The sequence below is a fragment of the Malaclemys terrapin genome, chromosome 2 (assembly GCF_027887155.1).
Source record: "Malaclemys terrapin pileata isolate rMalTer1 chromosome 2, rMalTer1.hap1, whole genome shotgun sequence".
Classification (NCBI taxonomy): Eukaryota; Metazoa; Chordata; order Testudines; family Emydidae; genus Malaclemys; species Malaclemys terrapin.
Window position 1 is genome coordinate 90,061,972 of NC_071506.1, and position 18,253 is coordinate 90,080,224.

The 18,253-nt window shown below is 43.2% G+C and overlaps 2 protein-coding genes across 2 annotated transcripts in view; both read right to left on the bottom strand.

The window, feature by feature from the left end:
* The window catches only part of AFG3L2 (AFG3 like matrix AAA peptidase subunit 2), a 45,420-nt gene that overhangs the window by 11,739 nt on the left and 15,428 nt on the right, over window positions 1–18,253 (bottom strand). The window contains 4 exon segments of the mRNA XM_054017828.1: window positions 5,347–5,484; window positions 6,185–6,458; window positions 13,109–13,233; window positions 15,807–15,881. Coding sequence (XP_053873803.1) covers window positions 5,347–5,484; window positions 6,185–6,458; window positions 13,109–13,233; window positions 15,807–15,881 — 612 coding nt within the window.
* Window positions 9,506–12,396, bottom strand: LOC128831436 (SRRM2 protein homolog rsr-2-like). Its single transcript, XM_054017829.1, has 2 exons — window positions 11,296–12,396; window positions 9,506–10,125 (listed from the first exon to the last, which is right to left on the bottom strand). The coding sequence occupies exons 1-2, from the start codon at window positions 11,816–11,818 to the stop codon at window positions 9,644–9,646; spliced, it is 1,005 nt and encodes a 334-aa protein (XP_053873804.1). The 5' UTR covers window positions 11,819–12,396; the 3' UTR covers window positions 9,506–9,643.

An 18,253-nucleotide genomic window follows, 5' to 3' on the forward strand; every position in this document is an offset into this window, starting at 1 on the left:
TCTACCCAGATATAATGCTGTTCTTGGGAGTCAAAAAAATCTTACTGTGTTATAGGTGAAACTGTGTTATATTGAACTTGCTTTGCTCCGCTGGAGTGCGCAGCCCCCCCCCCCCCCCCCCCCCCGGAGCACTGCTTTACCGCGTTATATCCGAATTTGTGTTATATCGGGTCGCGTTATATCAGGGTAGAGGTGTAAAAAGAAAAACAACCACTGACTGTTTTACTTGCATGATTAAAGTGCTGTTCTATCCTGAACAGTAACTTTAACAATTGCATTGTGGGTCCCAATTACTCTCTCAATGGCTTACAAATCAAAATATGTTTGGTTTACAAGTTTGACGACAGTCCAACCCATGCAACTCACTGCAGGATAAAGACATTTTTCTAAAGTTCAGTCCTACAAACTCAGACTGGAATCTCTCAATACACGATCACTAGTAATAAAGGTTCTGTAAGACAAGTTATGTCAGTAGTGATACATTTACATGCCCATTGCCTTCACCGGGTTTGTACAAGTGTCCCAACTGTATCATAATAAAGAAGAGAATAGACTCCAGGTCAATGATCGCTGTGGCAACTTTATAGGTCTGAGAGGAGCAAAAAGCAGTAAAAAACCCCTAAAAATTTTTTTCCCCACTCAAGTAAGCAGATAATACTCTGAATAACCACAAAATAGACATGTCGAGAAAAGCAACACCAATTTTACATAGTTCTACTACAAAATGTGACTGACTTTTCAACTGTCATTTTCTTGACCAAAGTGAAGTTTAAGAGGTATGTGGTGTAATATTTCTCCACTGCAGGCAAGTTAAATATGGAATGAGTTTTTGTAATAAAAAAAATTCTCACAATCCAATAAATAAATCAATCAATTACTGGAACTAGATGTATTTAGGTCTACTGTGTGATATGTTCTTAGTCAGCTTTAGTTTATCATCTGCAGGTACAAGACATCAATGTGTTCAAGAGAGACATTAGGGCCATGATCATACTTAACCTGTAGCCATGTTAAATTATAATACCTATATTTTAGTCCCATCCTATCCCCATTACATTGGCTAGGAATTGGCCTAGAAGTTAGCAAATATAATGTGAAGCCACAGGAAAATTTTTCTCCAAAGGTTGAAAATAATTGGTTCAAGTTATAGGTCATTTAAGAAGAAATGGGATATGAAATTTTGAATGTCTATCTTTTTCTGGGTTCCCTCACTCGCAAATACTTTATTCCTACCTCTACCTTTCAGTAGGTTTCTCTCTTGGAAAACCTGTATGCAGGCTATATTTGAAGTTATGGTTTAATTAAGCAAAGGTATTAACTATCATATCCAATTGTAAAGGTTGTAGCCAATGAGACAGAATGTCAGGCATTTGGATGTGGTGTGGCCCAATGGAGGTATTCTGCTGTCTCACCCTAGTAATCAGACCATGAAGGTCTCAGAGCCAAGTCAGCAAGAGAAAAAAAAAAAAAAAAAAAAAAAAAGACAAAGGGCACTAACAGGGAAAAACAGAAGAGGAGAAGGCATGAGAATAAACCAATCCAAGAGAAAGCTTGCACAAGGGTCTAAGGAGAACTATTTGCCAATATAGTCCAGCTTCACAGCTTTATTACTCAGGTTACTAAAGCTGTAAAATAAACACATATCCCAAAAAGGCAAAAGGTGGTGCAATGAGAAATGAGTTTTGGACAAAACAACTGTTTGTTATACACAAAACTATGTTAACATTATGGTTGCAAAGTTAAGCACTCAAAAGTTAGGAAGTGCCAGAATGAAAGTTGAGTGCCCTTGTGCATATGTATTATGATATGGTTTTAAATTACGTGATCACTTTTTTTTTTCCTTCCAGTGAACAGGATGGACCTGTTCTGGTGATGAATCAGGGTTGTTTTTATAAAGGAGTCTTGTCTGCAGGACCTCCACCTCATTTGTTGAAGTTGACAGATTTGTAATGAATAAGGCAGGGCATTGCAGAAAGGATGGACTCATCGTGCCCCGGAAAACTGATTCCATCTCTGCCTCTGCCAGAGTTCCTGTGTGATGCTAAGAAAATCATTTAAACCAAACTTTTCCACAGGTGATCACTAATTAATTGTTCCTCATTCTCTAGGTGCCCAACTTGAGATCCTGGGACCTGATTTGCAGAAGTGTTGAAACGGAAGTCAACAGGAACTGTACTTGAATATATAAATGTTATATACTGCTGAAGACTGAAAACTTAGGTTCTAGTTGTCTCAAATTTGGCACCCCAGATTATTAGAAACTTGACTTTAACTCTGTGCCTCAACCCCTTATCTAGAAAACGGGGATAATACCATTCCCTCTCCTCGCAGGGGTTTTGTGAAGATTAATGTTGATGCCATAGGTAGGAGCACCATAGAAAAATTGATAAGGAAATTAAATTCTGTATTCAAAACAGAGTTTGAATAGTGTACAGTAAATAAGGCCTGGGGCCAGAGAGAACAAACAGGATAAAATAATATACTGAACAGCTACTCATTAACCAAGCACCTTCCACACAGTGTAACAAATAAAGCAGACATCCTGTGGGAAAAAAATAACATGCGATCATGTAATTAAAGATTATATTGTAATGCACATACACAAGGGGGCTGAATTAAGACTACACAGGTAACCTTAACTCTAGTGTTTCTTTAGAGTGCTTGATGTAGCAACCTTAATAAAGTTCTTTTAAAAAAATTTTTTTTAATCCATAATTTTGTAGGATTTAAAAAAAACAAACTGAAAAATCAGAAATTCCATCATCTGGCCTCATACTGGCACTCACATGGATCTTCAGCAGGGTTGGTACCTTTAGGTGCACAGCACAGACCTCTGCCACTTGAGCCAACAATAACTGTTAGCAGTGGTAAATTGTCATCCTTTATATGAACCAGCACTAGAGGAGGATGAAACCATTTGTCAGTGGGTTTCACTTAATATTGTCTGACGAGAAGAATGGAGAGACTCTGGAATCATAGGTTCCATTCCAGGGTCCAGAGGGGAGTGCTCTCTAGCAGGAATAGACTTCTGCCCATTCCCCCAATCTTCATCCCTCTTGCTCCGTCCCCTCCAAACTCTCCTTGTCTCAGTCCTGTGTCTTCCTCACTTCTGGCTCCTTGTCCTAGTCCCATTACCCTTGTCCAACCAGATGCTGTTTTCATCCACCTCCCCACCCCCACCTTCCTGTAGCCAGTGTCTTTGCTCTGTCAGTCCTAGTTCCCTCCTACTGTCTCCTCATCCAGCCAGTGTCTTCCTCCCCCAGCACTACCTCCCAGTCCCACTCTCCCTCAGCAGGCTCATCGTACAATCTGCTTCTTTCCATCTTTACCCCACTTTGTCCCAGTCTCTAAGCACAGCTGTCCAAGTTTTCCCTACCCCATCCTAGCTCCTTGTCCGATTTGTGTCTCCTCTGCCCTACCCCCATTCTCCTCCCTGGATCCTAGCTCCCATGTCCAGCCAGTCCCAATGTCTCCCCAACTCCAGATTCTGTATCAGTGTCATCATCCCCTGCCAAACCAACTGGCTCTCAGTCTCCTTCACACCTCCTTCCTTTAATGGCTTCCAGTACCAGGATCCCTCAGCACATGCCCCCTCATCCCAGTCCCCTTGCTCAACCAGTCCCAGTCTACCATTCCAACTCAGTCCCCTCACCCCAATCTACTCCTTTCCCTCTTCCAGTCCTGATTTTGTGCCCTCTGCGTTGAATCAGGCAGCTTTCCTCTCCATGTTGCCCAGATGTTAGCAGGGCTCAGGGGTGTAACTGAGAAGACAAACAGGCTCCCTGCTCAGAGTTTTAGTGCCAAGCCTGGAGCAGCCATGACAGGGAAAGTCCTTCTGAGCCCCCAAAGTTCTGGGCTGGAGCATACTTCCTCATTCTGTGGGGAATAGTACACACACCTTCTGCCTGTGACTGGAGTGTGTGGGGGGACAGAGTATTCTCATTCTGTGTGGATGGCACATGTGCAAGTCTGCAGCACATGTGCAAGTCTCTCAGCACTAGCAGCTGAGAGAGGCTTAAGCATGCTCAATGTGCATTAAATCTTCAGAGAATTTAGCTATTAAGTCTCTACTGAACTGAACTGCTTTTTTTTTGGAAGGCTTATATATCTTGTCCAAATTTGGGTGCATTTTTCACAGGGACTTCACAAAAGGCACATCCCAGACTCATAGGCCATCTCACTCTGCCAAATTCCACATCTCTGCTCCAAAGAATGGGAGGATGCTAGGCATTCTCCCTCCCCCTCTCCCCCCCAGAAGAATCAGGAGAAATTTTTCACATGGGCAAAACTATGTATTCTTCCCTAGTCTTGAAATCAGAAATGGCTGAACTGTTTTGGCTGAAGTTTTCCGTAAGAATTCAGCCAACGCAGACACCCAGCATGAAAAATTTCAGCCTAAATAATTAGAGCTTGACAAAGTTATAAGACCCTATTCTCAGTTGCTTATAATGGGAAGTGTTGAGCAACCTTAATATAGGTGGAGCTGGTAATATTTTTTAAAATCTATTGATACAAGAACATAAGCATGTATAGGTCAAAGCTATTGGTCTATGTTAAGTTAATGGTCTTAATACAGTTCTAGTGACCAGGTATCCACCTCACCCAAAAAACCTCAATACAAGCAGCACTTCTATCAGTAACACAGCTGCAAAATCATGTTAGGGATGAACAAGCTGTTATGTTGCAGTTATGTCTGAAAGCTCTATTGAAACTGCTCGAATCTCAAGGTTGGACATTGTCTAATGATGAGCTATACCTTTAATTTTTAATCCCAATTCATTGATTAGTTATGGATGTATGCAAAACAGCATCTGAAACTGTAATGTTACTGTTTAACCTTCCGTTAAAACAGCCAAACAAGTTTAATACACAACTTTTGGACTAAGTCTTTCTGGCTCATTTTTCAGCTAGAAGCAAAATTTTTATGACCCAGACAAGTTTCTGAACAAACAGACACTTAAAAAGGGCCCAAAGTCTCAGAGAAATGCTGACAAAAATTTAGAGAGGGAGGAGACATTGCCACGGCTGCAGTCGCAATTTATATGCGCATCAGAACAGAATTATGAGAGTTTATTTAGTACCAATTTATGCAAACACAGCAAAGGTAAAGAGTAACAAGCACAGGGTGACCTGCAACTGGAGAATAACTGCACTGTTTTATCTTTCTTTAAAAACAAAAAACAAAAAAAACATTGTGGCTATCATTTAAAGAGAAACACCTGAAGTTATTAGTAGGATATTGAACAGATGACTAACTTAAGGTATATCAAACTTTTGGCCTACCAACCTTGACAGCGTCTTTTTAACAACTGACGCTGCAACAACAGAGCAAGGCCAAAGACTTACTCTAGCTGGACCCACGCCGACAAACATCTCTAAGAACTCCGAGCCATTGACTGTAATGAAAGGAACATTAGCTTCTCCTGCTGTAGCTTTAGCGAGAAGTGTTTTCCCAGTGCCTGGAGGACCCGTCAGAATGGCCCCCTGCAAAAAGGAGCATAATTAGCTTTTTTCAAAGAAAGTATATTTGTTATAACATTTCTATCAGAACATCTTCTCCAGTTAATGTTATGATAATTAATCAGTCCAATTCAAGACGTCTGGAATGGGATGAAGAATTAAGTTTAGGAGGCTGTACGCCTGATTCCGATCTCACTTAAACTCACTGGAATTATACTGGTGTTAAACCAGCATATGAGAGATTAAAACTAATGACAATATGATGCCTGATTTTGAAAATAGATTTAGTGTAAGTAGTAAATTCAAAGCATTTTGGCCAAAATTTTGAAAAATATTAACTTAAATATGCCAGGTGTAAGATTGGATCTGGGTGAAAAGACAGGCAGCTTTACAACAATGGATTATATACTATAGTCCGTAAATTCTCCCTCTTGTTCTCTAGTTTTGGCCAACATGAAATTAGAGTATGCCCCTCAGGACAGGGACAGCCTTATAGCAATGCACACTGTTGGCTCTTAATACTGGCTTTTTTTCAGATTCTTTGTCAGAAGACAGGAATTGGAAAGCACCATCTACTTTAAAGGTTACTACTCTGATTCAAAGTACCTAGAGAATAGTTTTGTAGTTGAAATAATTTTAAATGAGGAGAGGAAAAAAAATTCACAAAGTGCTGTTTAAAATAAGTGTTACATCTTCCTCATCTTCTGAGCTATTGTTCCCTTACCTTAGGGATTTTTGCTCCTAGATCCTGATATTGCTTTGGGTTTTTCAGAAAGTTAACAAACTCCATTATTTCTAATTTGGCCTCTTCACAGCCAGCTACATCTTTGAACTTTACATCTACTTCATCCTTTAGGACCTTGGCTGTGGTTTCCCCTACGCTGAAGAGTCCACCCATTCCTCGCCCTGTTCGACCCATGCCAGCGGGCCCTCGTCTTATTGTGTACAGTAAGAAGCCAATTATAAGGACTGTGGGCAGCATGCTCAGAAGAAACGAGCTGAGAGAGAAAGGAAAAAATAATCACACATTAGTAAAGAGTCTCTACTGTATATTACAATGCATACAAAAGTTAATTTCCATTATAGATCTTGGAGGTTATTCAGAGTTTATGTTCTAGTAATCTGTAGACTAAGTTACAGGCAGTGCATACAATGCATAACAGGGTTAAGGGGAAATATGGGATCAGATACTAAACTAGAGAAACCATAAACAGATTCTACAGAGCCTCCTTTTTTGTGATCATAATCGCAAAGAATCAACATTTAAAGATGTGGATTGAAATGTATTTGAATTAAAGCCCTTAAAAAACAAAACAAAAAACAAAAACAAACAAACAAACACACACACAAACTGTCAAACAGCATTTAAACAGTGAAATACTCCTATGCATCTGATTAGTGACAAGTGATAGACCTGGAAACTGAAGTCATCTACTTATCCTTGTAACAAACACAATGGGAAATGACAGTATGCCTCAATATTTTATCAGAAGACCACCTAAAAGAGAGAAGCAGTTCAGTGTCCATGCCCATTAAAACTTTCTCTGCTAATGAGGCTGTCAGTTATGATCAACAGCTCCCAACTTTTATGCTGGAATTCCTCTTGCAGGCATCATTTTCCCCTTAACCCGCCCCCCCCCCCCCATTTTCTCTAACGCTGCTTTTTGCTCTTGCTGTTATTTCACTGTCTACTCCTTTCTTCCTTCCTCATTCAGTCCCAGTATAGCCCTTCCCCATACCCACGCTCCCCATAGTCAGACACACCCCTTCCATCATCATTGTTCATTCTGTCCTAGCACAGCGCTCTGCAAGCTAGTTACCTCTGGTACTTAGACATCCCCATTTCCACAGTAGCCTAACAATCTTTAATGCATTTATCTTTACAATATCCCTGGGAAGTACTATTATTTCCATTTCACTAATGAGGACTGAAGCACAAAGACACAAAGCCTTGTCTTAACTACGAAGAAAAGTGTATTTTTTAACCTCAGGGTAACTTATACGTGTGAACAATCCCCACTGAAAACACAGCAAAGACAACGCACTGAGTTTTACTGTGAGATTAATTAGGTGAGGTCAACCTCAGGCAGGGGTATAGTGCTGACCTTGTGGTAAAATAAAAGTGTCTTGTCCTCACTGAATTTTTACCTGCGAATAGCTCATGCACTAGTTACCAAGGTAAAAAAAAAAAAAAAATGCACCATTTTAGCAATGAAGACAAGGCTTAAGTGACTTGGCTCAAAGGGTATGTCTACACTACGGGATTAATCCGAATTTAGATAATTCGGATTTGAGAAACAGGTTGTATAAAGTCGAAATGAGTGCGGCCACACTAGCACAGTAATTCGGTGGTGTGCGTCCAAGTACCGGGGCTAGCGTCGATTTCTGCACCGTTGCACTGTGGGTAGCAATTCCATAGCTATCCCATAGTTCCCGCAGTCTCCCGCGCCCATTGGGATTGTGGGTTAAGATCCCAGTGCCTGATGGGACAAAAAACATCGTCGCAGGTGGTTCTGGGTACAGCCTCACTTCCTCCCTCCCTCCCTGCATGAAAGCAACGGACGGCAGACAACCATTTTCGCGCCTTTTTTCCTGGGTGGGTGAACACTGCAGACTCCATACCACGGCAAGCATGGAGCCCGCTGAGGTCAAGACAGCACTCATGAATATTGCAAACACCTCGCGCGTTCTCGTGGAGTTTATGCTCAGCCAGGACCAGAAAAACGAGGCGAGGAGGCAGCGGCGGCGGCAGCGCAGCGACAAGCATGATGAGGACATGGACACGGACACAGAATTCAGTGAAACCACAGGCCCCGGTGCTTTGGAGATCATGTTGTTAATGGGGCAGATTCTATCCATGGAACGCCGATTCTGGGCAAGGGAAACAAGCACAGACTGGTGGGACCGCATAGTGTTGCAGGTCTGGGACGATTCCCAGTGGCTGCGGAACTTTCGCATGCGTAAGGGCACTTTCATGGAACTTTGTGACTTGCTGTCTCCTGCCCTGAAACGCCAGAATACCAAGATGAGAGCAGCCCTCACAGTTGAGAAGCGCGTGGCGATAGCCCTGTGGAAGCTTGCAACGCCAGACAGCTACCGGTCAGTCGGGAATCAATTTGGAGTGGGCAAATCTACTGTGGGGGCTGCTGTGATGCAAGTAGCCAAAGCAATCACTCAGGTGCTGCTACGAAAGTTAGTGACTCTGGGAAATGTGCAGGCTATAGTGGATGGTTTTGCTGCAATGGGATTCCCTAACTGTGGTGGGGCAATAGACGGAACCCATATCCCTATCTTGGCACCGGAGCACCAAACCACCGAGTACATAAACCGCAAGGGGTACTTTTCAATGGTGCTGCAAGCACTTGTGGATCACAAGGGATGTTTCACCAACATCAACGCGGGCTGGGCGGGAAGGGTTCATGACGCTCGCGTCTTCAGGAACACTACTCTGTTTAAAGGGCTGCAGCAAGGGACTTACTTTCCGGACCAGAAAATAACCGTTGGGGATGTTGAAATGCCCATAGTTATTCTTGGGGACCCAGCCTACCCCTTAATGCCATGGCTTATGAAGCCATACACAGGCAGCCTGGACAGGAGTCAGGAGCTGTTTAACTACAGGCTAAGCAAGTGCAGAATGGTGGTAGAATGTGCATTTGGCCGTTTAAAAGGTCGCTGGAGATCATTATTGACTCGCTCTGACCTCAGCCAAAGAAATCTCCCCATTGTTATTTCTGCTTGCTGTGTGCTCCACAATCTCTGTGAAAGTAAGGGGGAGATCTTTATGGCAGGGTGGGAGGCTGAGGCAAATCGCCTGGCTGCTGATTACGCGCAGCCAGACACCAGGGCGATTAGAAGATCACACCATGAAGCGCTGTGCATCAGAGAAGCTTTGAAAACCAGTTTCATGGCTGGCCAGGCTACCGTGTGAAATATCTGTTTGTTTCTCCTTCATGAAAACCCTCCCCCTTTACTGACTGATTTTCTGTAAGGAACCCACCCTGCCCCTTCCCCCATCTTTCTTTCAAACCAAATAAAGTCACTATCATTTAAAAATCATTTATTCTTTATTAATAGATTAGAAAAAGAGGGAGGGAACCCGGGTGGTATTTGGGAGGAGGATTGCTGGGAAGGAAAAAGCCACAAAGAAAAGGTTAAAAAAATGACAGCCTTTTGCTTGGGCTGTCTACTGGGGTGGAATGGGAAGGTGTACGGAGCCTCCCCCCCGCGTTCTTACACGTCTGGGTGAGGAGGATACGGAACATGGGGAGGGGGGAGGGTGGAACAGGGGCTGAAGCGGCAGTCTGTTTTCCAGCAGGCGTTCCTGAACCTCCACCAGACGCCGGAGCAGCCCCAGCGTTGCATCCTTCATCCTCTGGTCTTCCTGCCACCATCTCTCATCTCGATCGTCTCTCCTCTCCTCACGTTGGTCCCTCCTCTCCTCACGTTGGTCCCTCCTCTCCTCACGTTGGTCCCTCCTCTCCTCACGTTCACTGACTTCTTTCCTATACTTTGAAACTGTTTCCTTCCACTCATTCAGATGAGCTCTGTCACTCCTGCTGGATTGCATAATTTCAGAAAACATGTCCTCCCGCGTCTTCTTCTTACGACGCCTTATCTGTGATAACCTTCGGGATGGAGGAGGGAGGCTTGAGGAATTTGCAGCTGCTGTAGGGAGGGGAAAAAAGAGAGAATTGTTTTAAAAGCTACATTTTGCAGAACAATGCTTATACTCTTTCACGGTGACCAACACTGTTCACATTACATAGCACATGTGATTTCTGTGCAAGGTCGCATTTTGCCTCTTAATGCTGAGTGCTTGTGGCTTTGCTGCTAGAGATCACAGGTCTGGGCAACAGAATTTGGCTTGCATGCAGCCATGGTAAGCCATTGTTTTACAGCTTCTGCATCCTCCTTTCCCACATACCAAGCATAGCCTGTAGAGTGCTGCAGAAGCCTGGCCAATCTCAGCCAGTTGGGGGGGGGGGGGGGGCAGTGTGGGGGGGCTTGTCTGGGCCCCTTCAGGCAAGTAGAGTGCTGCGGTTTTTCTGTTAACATTCAGCAGCACCAGAAAACAAACTAACCCCCCCCCCCCCCCCGCCATGAATTCTCTGGGATGATCATGGTACCCCTCCCCCCACAGCGTGGCTGGTATCAGGGAAGATCCCTGCAGGCACCAAACTACCCCCCCCCCCCGCCGCCGACCCCCCCCCTCGCCATGAATTCTCTGGGATGATCACGGTACCCTCCCCCCACCGCGTGGCTGGTAACAGGGAAGATCCCTGCTAGCCAAATGCGGAAAACTTCAGGGCCAATTTCCCATCTGCGCTTGGCTAACTGCAGGGAAGGATTTATTTTCCGCCACAGGCAAACAGCCCAGTAGGAACGGCCACCTCTGTCCCCTTAATTAAGTTCCCGTATTTCAACCAGGTTACCAGGAGTGATATCACTCTCCTGAGGATTACACAACAAGATAAAGAACGGATGTTGCTTGAATGCCAGCAAACACCGGGACCATACGCTGCCAGGCTTTGTCAGGCAATGATACCAGATTACTTGGTGCAAGCATGGCGTGGTCAAGTGTCCTACCATGGAGGAGGGAATAAGGATGCACTGCCCAGAAACCTTCTGGCAAGGCTTTCGGAGTACCTCCAGGAGAGCTTCATGGAGATGTCCCTGGAGGATTTCCGCTCCATCCCCATACACGTTAACAGACTTTTCCAGTAGCTACAGACTTTTCCAGTAGCTGAACTGACCGTGAATGCAAAGTCAGGCAAAGTAATCATTAAAAACCGTTTGCTTTTAAAACAAGTTTTATATTTTAAAAGGTAAACTCACCTGAGGTCCCTTCCATGGGGTCAGAGTCTTGGGTACTGGCTTGGGAGGGTACTTCAGTCAGGGTGATAAAAAGATCCTGGCTGTTGGGGAGAATGGAGTGCTGTGTGCTCTCTGCAAGCTCATCCTCCTCCTCCTCTACCCCATCGGCAGAATCCTCAGGCATCGAGACTATCCCCGACCCAGAATCCACGAACAAAGGTGGGGTAGTGGTGGCAGCCCCCCCTAGAATTGCATGCAGCTCGGCGTAGTAGCGGCATGTCCGCGGCTCTGACCCGGAGCGACCGTTTGCCTCCTTTGTTTTTTGATAGGCTTGTCTGAGCTCCTTGACCTTCACGCGGCACTGCTCAGAGTCCCTATTGTGGCCTCTCTCCATCATGCCCTTGGAAATTTTTTCAAAAGTTTTTGCATTTCGTCTTTTAGAACGAAGTTCTGCAAGCACTGAATCCTCTCCCCATACAGCGATCAGATCCAGTACCTCCCGTACGGTCCATGCTGGTGCTCTTTTTCGATTATCAGCCTGCATGGTTACCTGAGCTGATGAGGTATCTGTGGTCACCTGTGCTCTCCACGCTGGGCAAACAGGAAATGAAGTTCAAATGTTCGCGGGGCTTTTCCTGTCTACCTGGCCAGTGCATCCGAGTTCGGATTGCTGTCCAGAGCGGTCACAATGATGCACTGTGGGATAGCTCCCGGAGGCCAATACCATCGAATTGCGGCCACACTAACCCTAATTCGAATTGCTAAAATCGATTTTGGCGCTACTCCGCTCGTTGGGGTGGAGTACAGAAATCGATTTAAAGGGCCCTTTACATCGAATTAAATGGCGTCGTTGTGTGGACGGTTACAGGGTTAATTCGAATTAAAGCTGATAAATCCGAATTAAAGTCGTAGTGTAGACCAGGCCTAAGTCTCACAGGTAGCCTGTGGAGAATCAGCGAATTGAACCCAGGGCTCTGGAGTCCAGGCTAAACACTGGACCATCTTTCCTGTTGCCATAGAGAAAACAAGGAACACCACAGTGTATCACTACCTTGTACAGAGGAAGAAAAAAAATATGCATACCCAGACAGTGGCAACAGTGACAAACAGACATTGAAAGAACATGCATATATGGAGAGGCAGCCGCCAAGTGCCTGGCAGCAGTGACCCATCTGCTACCTACAGCTTCTCAAGAGGACAGAACCGGTTTATTTCTCCTCAAGGAGTCAAGAAGTCCCTGGGAGTAGCATACCCCAGGAGATGTAATTCCTGACAGGCCAAACTAATTTTACATAGCTCAACAGCAGTCATTCTTTCTGTAACTGCTCACCTGGACCAGAATGAAACCAAATTTGAGGTAAAAATCCCTATTTCCCCATACACCTGAGCCATTCAGAGCCCAGGACACACACCCTTAAGAGAGGCAGTTGTGATCTGTGCTAAAGACAGCTCAGAAAAATGAAGCCACAGAAGATAAATGCAAAGTATGTAATTTCTGTTTTGGAGCCACTACTCTATTTGGGTAACACAGGTGCTGCAAATATAAATTAAGTTTGCCTATTTAAGGGGATAAGCAGGGTCAGCTGAGGATGCACAGAAAAGATACATATTATATGAGAAGCTAACCTTGGAAAGCTTACTTAACTTTATTCAAAATCTTCATCTCATGTAATTGTCATATGTTCAGCATATTGAACACAACCAAAGGTCAAAGCAGAGTGAGAGTTCCATAATACTGCCATCTAGTGTGCCATGATATGCATACAGGACAACCCCATTATTCCACTGGGAAAGAAAAAGTTTATCAACATATCTAGTTTAAACAGCTTCTTACCCATCACTTTCTGCTGAGTAGACTACAGGTAATCTGTTCTCCCCTTCTATTCCAAACTCTAGCTGTGCAGTTTCCAGATTCCGCTCAAAAGCGTCCACACTACCAATATTAAACCAGACATATTGCTATAAAAAAAAAAAAACCACAAAAATTATGATCACCACAAGATGAATAATTTGTTTCAACCTCATCACAAATCCATCTAAAGATAAGACACAGACAAAAATCAGTGGCCTAATCTCAGACTAAAGGACTGATTCACAACTGAAATATTTACTTTAGTTTACAAAACTATAATTTATATTTACTGCAGAATAGAATGAGTTTAGATTTCGTAGGTACATTTATGGAAACTCATATCACCCAAATTGTTACTGGAGGACCATTACTTAGGCTTGACTTTGGTCACTGCAATCACAGAAGTCATATATGCCAGGATTTTCATGCACTTTAAACGGGCTTAAATTCTGACATTTACTTTTTAAAAAGAGGGTGAATTCAACGAGCCCAATAGAACAGACATTAAAATCTTCAAAGGGAAATCTAGGGCTGCCTATGAGGCAGAGGGAGAGCAAGAGCCCAGCAAATATACAATGGGGTCATATACAATGGCCACAAATATACAATGGTCACCATTTCTCCTGAAGAGGAAAGGAGGCTCCTCACGCTCAAGTTTGAAAAGAAAACATTTTCTACATACATTTTGTGAAACTAAATTACAAAATTTGGCTTGCTATGGCACCTCAACTATTCACTTTTATCACAATTCTTAACGGTTAGTGCACTGTTCTTGTTAAAAACACCACACTCAGGTTTGAAACAATGCTGAGAGTTTTTTATTTTAAAGGAACATGTTTCTATGATTTCTCTTTTTCACCATGACTAGCCCTGAAAACCTGCTATTGCATAAAATTGTAACCCTAACCATTATCCAGTTGAGAAACCACGGCCAATCATGGTTTATAGGTTAAAGAGTAAGTGTACAAACAAATCTGAGCAGTAAATCATATTAGATTCACTGATGAAATAACTATTGCATCTTTCATTTTACCCTGGAGGGACTTCCAGACATTGGTTCAGCAAAAGCTAATAGTCTGGAAAAGAAGCGCCTTGGGTACAGTCTAAAAATAGAAGTGACAACCATATGTCTTAAAAACATGGAATGATGTTTTAGGGATATGGCCAGTGGTAATGTCATCCAGCTTGCTTAACATTAAGCATGTTTGAAATGATCAGTGCTGTCGTCCAAGCCCAAATATTTCAATAGTTATCAACATTCCCTCTAAGTTTGCTTTCTGCTGCATGGGCCACAAACTCCTCTGGGCACTAGATTTTAGTCTTTGGGCAAACTTACTTCTTTTTGTTTGTTTGTTTTTAAAGTCTTCTTATCGGGGTGTTGGGGTGGCTACTCTGTATGGGAATGGGGAATTGAATGTCAGGGTGGAGGTAGCAGAGGAATGGGGCATGTGTGGGTGGGTGTTGCACATGAGGAGCAGATTGAAATGGGGCTGTGTGGGAAGTCAGGGTGTCAGGGATAGGAAGAGGAGTCAGGGTGGGTGCTCAATATAGGGAGTGGGGGACAGTCAGGGTGTCAGGGATAAGAGGAAGAGATGGGTGGGTGCTCTGCATTGGGACTGAGGGGAGCAGCTGAGTCTCATGGTGGTAGTGGTGGAAACAGCCCAGTCAGTCCCAGGCTGGAAAGGGGTCTCGGCAGTTTGCATCTCTCTTGCAAAGGTAGCTGTTCTTGGCCCTCACCCAATCACCCCATATCCTACTTGCTCCCTCACCGATCCCAGTCACTGCTGCAGCCACTTCAGCCCGTCCAGGTCCCACTCTCGCCTCTGCCCCCATGAGCCACAAAGCCCCACCCGGCCTCAGTCATTAGTCCAGCCCCTGCAGCACCTGCCCCAGAAGTTGTGAGCGGCGCAGTTTGTGACATGAGTGGTACATGGAAAATTGTTGCGCCACCGCCACAAGTGTGTGTAGTTTACAGGGAATACTGATAGTTATTAGCACTAACTTAAAAAAAAAAAAAGTTTAGGGCTTGTCTTTGGGTACTTTACTCTTTGGAGCACTTTAGCCAAGACTTACACTCTCATCCTCACCAGGTTACAGGGAAATGGTTCCCAAGGAGAACCAGGAAGTGTTTTACCAAGCTAAGAACTATGTTTCTTAAGGCAACGAAGAGTCAAAATCCAGATCATCTCTTCAGTTTTCACTTAGCTAGTGAAGATTGGAAAATCAAGATACAATTTTTTTGGTAGGGGCAATCAAGTGAGTTTATAGATAAATGTATGTACTGCTAAAGGATTTTCAATACTAGATAGTCCACATGCTGCACAATTTACAGTAGGAAACTGTTAGCTGCTGAAACACAGACTTCTGAAGACTCCGCATGTGGACTAAGACAGTGGGCACGGGAAGGAAAGAACAACTACAGAACAATTTTTAAATTAGTTTTGTAATGTGTCTTGGTTTTAGCTATTTATAGGGGTAGAGCATGGATAAGCAGAGGCAAAGAATCAGGAGAGACAAAAAACAAAATAGTCAGAACATTAAAGGTAACCTTATGGAAGTTAAAATAGGGGAGAATGGTAATAGATAGACCTAGTTTTCTGCAGCAACAATTTTGTACTTGAAGTGAAAAGTTCTGCTGCCTTCTGCAATACATTTATCCATATTCAAAACTAAAATTTACCCCCTCCATAGGAGACTTTCCTGGAGTAAAGACCACTCTAACAAAGCGCTTGTTCACTACTTCTAGTCTGTCCACCTGCAAGAGAAAGGAATAAACATTTTTAGAATGCACTACAGATAATTTTACATTTTAAAGAAACATATTAAAATGCAGCCCAGATTCACTGCTGGTGTAACAGTGTGCAATTCCATATCTTCCTTTTAATGTATAGAAGCAGCAAAGTTAAGATTGAGATTATTTTATAGTTGAGAAGCTACAGTTAAGGCTGAGATGGCCATGCTATCAAAAATAACTTTCAATCACTTAGGCCATGTCTATACCACATCCTTTACAGCAGCACAGCTGTGCCAATATAGCTGTGCCGCTGTAACATCTCCACCAGAGGTGTTCTAAGCCAACACGAGAGAGCTCTCCCACCAACATAGCACTGTCTACTTTGCCACTTAGGTTGGTATAACTTACGTTGCCCAGGGGTATGGATTATTCAAAACCCCTGAGAGATGTAAATTATACCGAACTAATTTGTAATGTAGACATAGCTTTAAATGTTAACATTTTGCCATTTTTCAAACATTTTCATTCCAAAAGCTGAATTATTTGAGTTAAAAATCTATTGAGCTGCTTCTGATTTATGCAAGTGAAAGCAGCTTCACATTTAAGAAGTTGTACTCCGCCATACCTCTAATCTATAACTCAAACAGCTTTGTTTGAAAGCCTCAAATCTGTCATATTCCTAATCCTTTTGAGGAATGTATGGTGTTAACATAATGAAATTAAACTTGAAATAGGAAAACACTTCTCTCCATGAAACAAATGTTCTATGAGTGCACCATTCTAGTGGGCAACCGATTTGCATTTAGTTGGGAATACACATATCTAATTGCATTTACTTCAGTGACTGGACATGCAAATAAACAGCGAGAGCCCAATTTTCAAATATAATAATCTAAACAGGGTGCCCAAATCTCATATTTTGACAGTCAGCTACATAAGTCTTAATAAATGATCAACAGCAAAAACTACTGTATTAGAAAGGAGGACCAGGTGACCCAATAGGCCTTTTTAATCACAGAAGAGGCCTAGATGAAATTATATAAGGGTATGTCTATACTACCCGCCGGCAGTGTTCAATGTATTGGGGATCGACTTATGGCATCTCGTCTGGACGCGATAAATCGATCCCTGAATTGACGCCTGTACTCCACCTCAGCAGGAGGAGTAAGCGGAGTTGACAGGGGAGCTGCAGCAGTCAACTCACCGCCGTGAAGATGGCCAGGAAAGCTGAACTAAGAGCTACACGAATAGCGTAGCTGAAGTTGCGTATCTTAGTTCGAACCCCCCTGCTAGTGTAGCCCAGGCCTAAGGTAGGTGCAAAACTGGTTGAATGAGTAGTCATCAACAGTTCACAGTCAAGCTGGAGATGAGGGAGGGGGGCACACCTTGTGGGATCCCCTAGGGGTCTGATACTATTCTGTAATTTCGTTAATTACTTGGACAATAGAATGGAGAGCGTTTGTGAATAAAAATCTGAGGATCACATCAAGGTGAGAGGCGTCGCAACCACTTTGGAGGACAGGATTAGAATTCAAAATGACCTTGATAAATCAGAGAATTGGTCTGAAATCAACAAGATGAAATTCAATAAAGGAAGTGGCAAAGTGGCACTTAGGAAGGAAAAAAAAAATAATCAAAGGCACAATTACAAAATGGGTAATAACTGGCTAGGCAGCACTACTGCTGAAAAGGATCTGGGGGTTACTGTGGATCACAGATTGAATATCAGGCAACAGTGTGATGCAGTTGCAAAAAAGGCTAATACCATTCTACTCAGCACTGGTGAGGCCTCAGCCAGAATACTGTGTCCAGTTCTGGGTGACACACTTTAAGAAAGATATGGACAAACTGGAGAGAATCCAGAGGAGAACAACAAAAATGATAAAAGGTCTACAAAAACAAAAAACAACCAACATACCTATGAGAAAAAGTTGAAAAACTGGTCAGATTTAGTCTTGAGAACAGAAGACTAAGGGGGCACCAGAAAACAGTCTTCAAAATATGTTAATATGTTCTAAAAAGGATGGTGATCGATTATTCTCCATGTCCACTGAAGAAAGGACAAGAAGTAATCTGCAGCAAGGGAGATTTAGGTTAGATATTAAGAAAACCTATCTTAAAGGATAGTTAAGCACTGGAATAGGCTTCCAAGAAAGGTTGTGGAATCCCCATCATTGGAGGTTAAGAATAAGTTCGAGAAACACCTTTCAGGGATGGTGTAGGGGTACTTCGTCCTGCCTCATAAAAGGGGCTGGATTTGATGACCTCTTGAGGTTCCTTCCACCCGTACACTTCTATGAGATGTTAATATGAGTATCCGAATACAAGGTTAAGACATCCTATTGGAGCACCTAGGTTTGAAAATCAGGCTCAAAACATGATGAAGTGTTCAG